The sequence below is a fragment of the Pezoporus flaviventris genome, unplaced genomic scaffold (assembly GCF_033815535.1).
Source record: "Pezoporus flaviventris isolate CSIRO_AGI_PZ_B2104156 unplaced genomic scaffold, CSIRO_AGI_Pfla_v1 ptg000168l, whole genome shotgun sequence".
Classification (NCBI taxonomy): Eukaryota; Metazoa; Chordata; class Aves; order Psittaciformes; family Psittacidae; genus Pezoporus; species Pezoporus flaviventris.
In genome coordinates this window covers 231368-240199 of record NW_026892716.1, presented here as the reverse complement: position 1 = coordinate 240199, position 8832 = coordinate 231368, and the positions used below count along the sequence as shown (strand labels likewise).

The window sequence follows — 8832 nt, the reverse complement described above, 5'->3', positions numbered from 1 at the left end:
GAAAGGCAACACTGACACAACATGCCTCAGGGGAAAATCTGTACGTGGGTGTTGATAAAATGCTAGCACTGGGCTGAGGATTGAGCTTTCGAACAGCGTCACGGTTAGAAATAACCGTACTGACCCTTCCCTATAAAAGTGTCATTTTGAGACCGTAACTTATTTTTAATGCCCAGAATACTAATTTGTGGAGTGGACATGGAACAGGACAGTGACCACGGTGCTCGTGACACCTGACACAGCCCAGGCTACCGCGGCTCCTTTGCAGCTCCAAGTATAAATCCTGAAGACAAACAGCTTGAAACATTCGCTGCACTCAGCCCAGCGCCCGCCACTGAGCCCTGCACCCCCCGAGGACCTCGGCATCCCGCCTCAACGGGCACCTCGCCGGGGACACGGGCACCCTGCCCTGGGAGCCCTACACCCTCCGGGCACCCCGCGCGGGACACGGGCACAGTAGCAGCGGGCGGGGCGGGCCCGGCAGGGGGCGCGCTCCACCGGCAGCTCCTCACCGCTAACGGGCCTGTGACTGTTTGTACGAGGTGCTGCGTCACTTCCTGCGGCCGCCTTCCGGTCTTGGCGTCAAAGCGGGAGGAAGATGGGCCGTGGGCGCCCCGGAGCTCCGCGCGCCGCCGCCGTGAGTGATCCGCGGCCAGGACCCGGCGGGTCTCTACGGGACCCCGACGTGGGGCTCGGGCTCGGGCTCGGGCTCGGTTTGGGGGTCGGGGGGAAGCTGGGACGTGAGCAGCGTTCGGCGGCGCCGGCGGGGACGGCCCTTCCTTCTCCTCACCCTGCTCTCGGAGTCCCCTCGGTGCTGCCTGGCCCCGCCAGGCCCGGGCGCTTCTGGGCCTGCGGTGTCGGTCGGAAGTGCCGGGACCTTACGCCAGCGCCGTGTCCTTGTCCCGGCAGGTCCAGGGCACCGGCGGCAGCAGCGCCGTCAGCAAATGCTCAGCGGCGGCGCGGGGCTACATCCAGGATCGGTTCCTGCGGCTCCTGGTGGGGCGGCGGGGGCGGCGGCGAGCCCCGCTTGTCCACCGGTGAGCAGCGGGGGCTTCTCCGGCGGCCGGGCCCGGGTGCCTTTGCAGGGGGCCATGGCCGGCTCACAGGCGGCAGAAGGGATCCGCTGGTCCCCCAGGCTCTCGCGGTGTCAGTTCTGGTCAAGGCACAGCTTTTTAAAGTGTGTTTGGGGACACGAGCATAGTGAGCGGCAGCGCGTGGAGTGCATCTCTTGGTGTAATCTCTGCAGACTGTTGGTAGCATTTTACACGGCTTAGGAGTGAAAACTGGGAGCTTTATCTGGAGAAAAACATGTCACCGGACTGGTTCCTAGCTCCAGTCTTCGCTGCTGCTGGAAAGTGCTGTAGACATGATTTGAAAATGAATGTACCACAAAGGTTAGCATGTTAGTCTTTTGCTCAAGAACGATACAACTTTACTAAGGTGGCTCAGGACAGCAGTATTATCTTTTGAGTCGGTGGTGTCTGACCACTAGCTCTTCTCTGGAGCTTTGCATGAATATTTTAATGTGGTTAAAGGGTTCTGTGCTGATGTGGAAGTGGAGTTTACATAAGAAGAGGCTAATAGCTTAATGCAGTCAGAATGACTGTGAATCACTAAAGGAGTTTCATTTGAGGTGTGTTGAAGCAGAGCTTGCAGGCCTGTGAAGATGAGTGTGGCCATCAGGTCAGGAGTTAATTTCATATTGTTATGGCATCTGATTTGGGGCAGGAACTTGGTTATTGGCTACCCACGTAAGGGTTATCCATAGTCTTGTTGCATAAAGCCCTTAGTGAGTGCTGGAAATCTGTATTTATTAACAAATGCTAGATGGACAAACTCATCAGACATCTCCCAGTGCATGGCTATAAATGTAAACTCAGTGTGTAGAAAGCAAGAGGGGAAAAAAAGAGTTTTGTGAAGTGGGGGGTGCCAGTGCTGGAGAAGCAGCATTCCTGATTACAGCTGAATTTCATTCCACAGGGGTTATTACATCCGTGCCCATGCTGTAGATCACTGTGTTCAAGACTTCCTGCTGAAGACCCAAAGCCACCCTAGGACACAGGTGCATTTCTCTTGTCTGGGTGTACTGGCAGTTTCTGCTGTGTGCTTGACTAGTCTTTCTGGCATCTTGCCACAGAAGTAGCTTCTTGGTGCATCTGTTGTGACCCTTTCCCACAAGAGCACAGTCTGCCTGGCACTACTGTGCCTGGCCTTTGTTGCTTTGACAGACCTATCTGGGAGGGGGCAATACCTACAAACATTTCTTCTACCTCTTGCAGGAGCTTGCCTGATTTTGTCACTCTGCAAGTGATGTTATTGAATGCTTTTCACACCTGGATGGTCAGGATATAACTTTTTATGGTGCCTTCTCTGTAGATCTTGTCTTTAGGTGCTGGCTTTGACTCGTTATACTTCCGTTTGAAGGACATGGGTCTTCTGCATCGCACTATAGTATATGAGGTGGATTTCCCAAATGTGGCACGCCAGAAAGCTGCTCTGATCAAAAGAATGGAAGAATTGTCGGCATTGGTGGGAAGCAGTGAAGGGGAAGGATTAGGTATGATATTTATAGAAGGAAGCTTTTGTAGGTACTAAATGTTTAGAAGAAGCAAACAGTTTCAGCCTTTAAAAAGCGAGATATTATGATAGAAGAACTACAGAGTTGTAGGTGAAAAGATGTTCATTTTCTGAAAAACTTTGTACCTAATGAATTGTTTGTAGCACTGGGAGGCAGCAAGAAGATGTGCAGCTGCCAGAGGGATTGGCCAGGAGCAGATATCAAGACGAGTTCAGTTTCTTTCTGATACAGTTTCTGAAGTGCTGTGTCCAGCTTTGGGCTCTTGGAAAACTGCAGCATGTCCAGTGAGAGGTCATGAGAATGATTAAGTGGTGGAGCACATATCGCAGGAGGGTAGGCAGAGAGAACTGGATTTGTTCAGCCTTAGGAAGAGGAGGTTGAGAGGGAGGTGAGTCTTGCTGCAGTCTTCAGCTACCTAACAGGAAAGTGTAGACAAGATGGAGCCAGATTATCCTGGAGGCAGGAAGCAGTCAATGGGCAGTGGTTGCAAGTTGCAACAAAGGAAGATCCAGTTACATATAATGGAAGTGTTGCATGTTTTTTGTTGTTTCCTCCCCTCTCCTGCTGCCATGCAAGTAGTTAAAAGCAGGGATACAGTGCCCATAAAGGTGGTGAAATCTCCAGCCTTGGAGATAGATAGTTGACTGGAGAAAGCCTTGAGCAACCTGCTACAGGTAATTCTGCTGTGAGCGAGGAGTCGGATTAGATGATGTTCAAAGGCCCATTTTGTCCGAAATTACGCTGTGATTTATGGACTTCATGGGTAGGAGAGAAGAGAGGACTCTTGGGTGTCTTGACTGTAATAAAACATGAGTTGTTGTGTTACCTGACTCTTCTTTTTTTCTCTTTCCAATGGAGGAAAAAAGGCAAGCCTTATAAAACTACTATAGAATATAAGCAGAACTGAAAGGATTCTTATGCTGGTTAAGTACTATGGGGCAGTTCAGTGGCAACATGAGGGAATGTAAAGTATGGGGTTCACAGAGGGTTTCTACTGCATCTGATTTCCTTCAAGGTTTCCATTTGTGTTCTAGATGATATGCTATAAAAGTTGAAAATGCAATAAACCAACAGGAAATGGGTAGATGAGAGTAGGATTTTGATAAAGTATGTAAATGGTGTCCTGAACCCAGGAGAAATGATTTCTCAAATGTGGAATGAAATTCAGTAAGAACAAATGTAAGTTGCTGTGTGACTGTAATAGTCAATTGAAATGCCCATTGAAGACAAGTACAGAGATAGGTGCAGAGCACAAATATCTGCCTCCCATGAGCAGTTGGACACGTCTTAGTGAGCTCTTCCATGAGATGGTTCAGTTTCCTCTTGAATCCATTCACATGTTTAATATTGGCAGCCTTGTTGGATTGCACTGGTACAAGAGTAGGTGATTTCTGAAGGTACTTTACAGTTTGCTTTGTTTATGATTTGGTCGAAACAGGTCAGCAGCTATAGCTTATGATATTCTCATGGAGTACAGGGGTACGCAAGGATGATGCTTGCAAAGTATGTATTTGGACTAATTTCTAAGAATGGAGGTGTGTGAGACTCCCCCCAGTGTTTGCAGAGCACCAGCATGTGCTGTGTCAGGATTCAGTGCCATTTACAGACTTGAAATCTATTTAAAAAACAAGCAAACCAAACAACCTCCAAAAGCTTGGGGCTGGTTTTATGGTTGTGAGGCAAACCATTTGAACCCTGTCAAAGCAATGGTACTTCCTTTGCCTGAACTGAAAAGTCTGTAAATAAGAGTCCTTCAGATTTGATAGTGGTTCTATAAAAATATTGTTAAAGTAAATATGATAAAGTTCTTTTATAGTAAGTGTGATAATTCTGTGCAAAATCTGCAGGTTAATTTGCATTAGGAATAATGGAGTTTTTGATCTGCATTTAATGGATCACTTCTTGGCACTCTCCCATTATGGTTCATTTAGTGATGGGGATTTTCTTGTACATGTCCCAAAGAAACTGAGTTTATGGGCACAGCCTTGTGAGCGATTGCCTGTGGGGTTGATTTTCCTGTGTGTCCCTTTTGGTCTCAGTATGGCATCCGCACTGCAGTGAGATTGTACCATTTTTATCTCCAAGGAGTCATTACCTTTTCTGGAAAGGATTATAAATTACTGGGAGTGGATTTATCAGAGCTGTCTCAGCTGGAGAGAGCCCTGGAGGAAGCAGGATTGGACACTGAAATCACCACCCTCTTCATAGCAGAGGTGGTGCTCACCTACATGGAAAATAGCAGGTCAGTTGAGTTTTCCTCTGTTAGCTAGGTGGTGAAATGAAAAGAGTAAGCTTCTTTGTATGTATGTCACCTGGGGCTGTCCTGTTATAAGAACTCCTGTCTTGTAACTAGCCTCAGGAATTCTGTGGCAGTGTTGAGCAGCTCCTTATATCATGATTGTGATGGGGTAATCAGAGTCCGCATGACATACTAAAATGGAGGTGAAAAAAAAAGGAAGAGAAACCCTGAATGAGTGATTTTTGAGTTTTTTTTATTTTCTTATCCCCTGAGTTCTCTGCATAGATGAGGGAGACGTTCATAAGTCCCCAGCTCAGGATTCTGTCTTGTGTATTGCCTCTGTTAGGATGCCTTAATAGCCTGCTTTATGGTGTTGCAGGAAGATAAACTGCATCTGCCATTGATAAATGGGCCCTCAATTGTTTGATTTCTGATGTACAATCTGCCTGACAGGTCTGACGCCCTGATTCAGTGGGCAGCAGAGCATTTCTCTCAGGCGTGCTTTCTGCTGTATGAGCAGATGCACCCAGAGGACCCCTTTGGACATGTCATGCAGCAGCATTTCAACCAGCTGAACTCTACACTTCATTCTGTGGCACAGTACCCTGATTGTGAGGCACAGCAGAAGCGCTTCTTGGCAAAGGTGAGTACCTACAGCTATGGGCACACGTGAAGCACCTGGGAAAGATTGTCACATGAAATAATTTGGGAAGTCATCAGCTGTGTCAGTTATGGGTTGAAACCAACAGGGCCAGGGCTGGCACACTGCCTTTTCTATTAGCATGACTAGTCGTTTGAAGGTCCTTCCAACCAACTTGCAGCCTCCTTTCTGTATGGTATTAAGGCAGGATGAGTTCCTCTAAGACTTTTGATACAACAAATTAAGTTTCTAAGAGCTTTACAGGTAAGAGACCTATCCTCACCAGATTCTGGGCTGCTGTTGTTCCAACTAGACAGCTTGTGGTTTATGCAGGTGTTTAATTTAGGGTCTTAATTTTCTTGTGGGAAGTGAGTCTATCCTTCTGAGGTAATCATTTTGGGGGATTTCTGTTTCAGGGCTGGACTGAGTGCAGTGTCATGGATATGAATGAGTTTTTCACCTGTTGTACTCCAGAAGATGAGCAGCAAAGAGTGCAGACTCTGGAGCCTTTTGATGAATATGAGGTAACCCTCCTTTATTCTGAACACGAGTGACCTGGCTAGCAGCTCCTTCCTACTGCTTGCTGTTCAGATTTTTGAGGGAGATTGGTTTTGTTTTTTCCTTTTGGCCTACTACAGGAATGGCATCTGAAATGTTCTCATTACTTTGTCCTGGCTGCATCAAAGGGGATGGAACCTTCCTGGACTCCGCTGTTACCCAGTATGACAGGTACATACCCACTAGTTTTTGTAGTATTCTTTCATCTTGTGCAGACTTCCTTGAGGGTTTTTAGGAGACAGTAAAACCCTGGAAGGAACTGATCAGATGCATCATCTGAGTAGCTTTCTTCATCTTTCTAACAGTGATTCTGCTGCCCATAGTGAGGCCAGGGCAATGTCCTGATGCTGGTGATTCTGACCAGTTTCATTCTTCCAGATTATTGAGCCTTCCAGTCTGAACAGCTCTTCCTTCTGTTTATACATGGGGCCTTCCAGTGCATGATTGCAATGCCAGTCTACCGTGCTCCTCCTCCTACTTTGGGATCCCACAGACTCTCTGTTTTCAATGTATTCCCACTTGCCTCCATACATGGCTATCTGAGCCATTCTATCCTTTCAGCTCCCAAAAGGTTGTTACATTTTACTTAAAATCATAGAATAGTTAGGGTTGGAAAGGACCTTAAGATCATCCAGTTCCAACCCCCTGCCATGGGCAGGGCCACCTCCCACTAAACCATATCACCCAAGGCCTCATCCAGCCTGGCCTTGAACACTGCCAGGGATGGAGCATTCAAAACTTCCCTGGGCAACCCATTCCAGTGCCTCACCACCCTCACAGTAAAGAACTTCTTCCTTATATCCAATCTAAACTTTCCCTGTTTAAGTTTGAACCTGTTACCCCTTGTCCTGTCACTGCAGTCTCTAATGGACAGTCCATCTCCAGCATCCCTATAGGCCCCCTTCAGATACTGGAAGGCTGCTCTGAGGTCTCCACGCAGCTTCTCTTCTCCAGGCTGAACAGCCCCAGCTTTCTCAGCCTGTCTTCAGCCCCTGATCATCCTCGTGGCTTCCTCTGGCCTTGTTCCAGCAGTTCCATGTCCTTTTTATGTTGAGGACACCAGAACTGCACACAATGCTCCAGGTGAGGTCCCACGAGAGCAGAGCAGAGGGCCAGGATCACCTCCTTGGACCTGCTGGTCACGCTCCTTTGGATGCAGCCCAGGATACGGTTGCTTTCTGGGCTGCGAGCACACACTGAAGCCGGTTCATGTTCTCATCGACCAACACCCCCAGGTCCTTCTCCTTGGGCTGCTCTGAATCTCTTCTCTGCCCAGCCTGTAGCTGTGCCTGGGATTGCTCCAACCCAGGTGTAGGACCTTGCACTTGGCATGGTTAAACTTCATGAGGTTGGCATCAGCCCACCTCACAAGCGTGTTGAGGTCCCTATGGATGGCATTCCTTCCCTCCAGCGTATTGACCGAACCACACAGCTTGGTGTCATCAGCAAACTTGCTGAGGGTGCACTCAATCCCACTGTCCATGCCACTGACGAAGATGTTGAACAAGACCGGTCCCAACACCGATCCCTGAGGGACACCACTCGTTACTGGTCTCCAGCCGGACATTGAGCCATTGACCACAACTCTTTGTGTGCAGCCATCCAGCCAGTTCTTTATCCACCGAGTGGTCCATCCATGAAATTGATGTCTCTCCAATTTAGAGACAAGGGTGTCGTGTGGGACAGTGTCGAATGCTTTACACAAGTCCAGGTAGATGACATCAACTGCTCTACCCCTGTCCATCAGTTCTGTAGCCCCATCGCAAGAGGCCACCAGATTGGTGAGGCAGGATTTCCCCTTAGTGAAGCCATGCTGGCTGTCACCAAGCACCTTGTTGATTTTCATGTGCCTTGGCATGCCTTCCAGGAGAATCTGTTCCACGATCCTGCCAGGCACAGAGGTGAGACTGACTGGTCTGTAGTTCCCTGGCTCATCCATTTTCTGTTTCTCGAAAATGGGGGTTATGTTTCACTTTTTCCAGTCCGGGAACTTCACCTGACTGCCAGGATTTCTCAAATACGATGGCCAGTGGCTTAGCAACTTCATTTGCCAGCTCCTTCAGGACCCACGGGTGGATTTCATCAGGTCCCATGGATTTGTGCACATTCAGGTTCTTAAGATGGTCTCGAACCAGATCCTCTCCTACAGTGGACCTCATTCTCACAGTCCCTGCGTCTGCTTTCCAAGTCTTGGGTGGTGTAGTCAGAGCATTTGCCAGCGAAGACTGAGTCAAAGAAGTCATTCAGAACCTCAGTCTTCTCCAAATCCAGGTACCCAGTTCTCCTGATAGCTTCCGGAGAGAGCCCCCATTTTCTGTAGTCTGTCTTTTATTTGCAATGTAATTATAGGATCCCTTCCTGTTATCTTTCACATCCCTAGCCAAGTTTAATTCTAACTGGGCCTTAGTTTTCCTAACCCTGGTCCCTAGCTTCCCAGACAGCATCCCTGTATTCTTCCCAGGCCACCTGTCCTTGCTTTCACCTTTTATAAGCCTCTTTTTCCCTTTGAAGTTTCCTCAGCAGCTCCTTATCCATCCAAGGAGGTCTCCTGGCACTCCTGCTGCACTTCCTTCTGGTTGTGGTGCAACACTCCTGAGCTTGTAGCAGGTGATCCTTGAATATCAACCAACAGTCTTGAGCCCCCCTGCCCTCTAGGGCTATATCCCATGGAACCTGAAGAGGCCAAAGTCTGCTCTCTTGAGACTAGTCTTCTTCACAGTATAGCACCACAAGTAGTTCTAACTGCAACTGAAAGTTGAAATCTGGGTTCTAGGGATAGCGCAAATGGCATTCCTTAAGCCAACAAGGCCACTGAAT

The 8832-nt window shown here is 48.4% G+C and overlaps 1 protein-coding gene across 5 annotated transcripts in view; it reads left to right on the top strand.

The window, feature by feature from the left end:
* The first annotated feature begins 583 nt into the window (after positions 1–583).
* Positions 584–8832, top strand: part of LCMT2 (leucine carboxyl methyltransferase 2) — a 28731-nt gene continuing 20482 nt past the window's right edge. For 4 of the 5 annotated variants that reach the window (XR_009747788.1, XM_061480053.1, XM_061480054.1 and 1 more), the window contains exons 1-8: positions 584–637; positions 910–1037; positions 1981–2062; positions 2377–2557; positions 4664–4820; positions 5271–5460; positions 5874–5981; positions 6096–6186. Coding sequence is in view for 4 of the 5 variants with exons in the window: in XM_061480053.1 (XP_061336037.1) it covers positions 599–637; positions 910–1037; positions 1981–2062; positions 2377–2557; positions 4664–4820; positions 5271–5460; positions 5874–5981; positions 6096–6186 (976 nt within the window). In the remaining variant the exon portion in view is untranslated. Of the gene's footprint in view, positions 638–802; positions 812–909; positions 1038–1980; positions 2063–2376; positions 2558–4663; positions 4821–5270; positions 5461–5873; positions 5982–6095; positions 6187–8832 lie in introns of those variants that run through there. The other variant, XM_061480055.1, reaches the window with a different exon arrangement.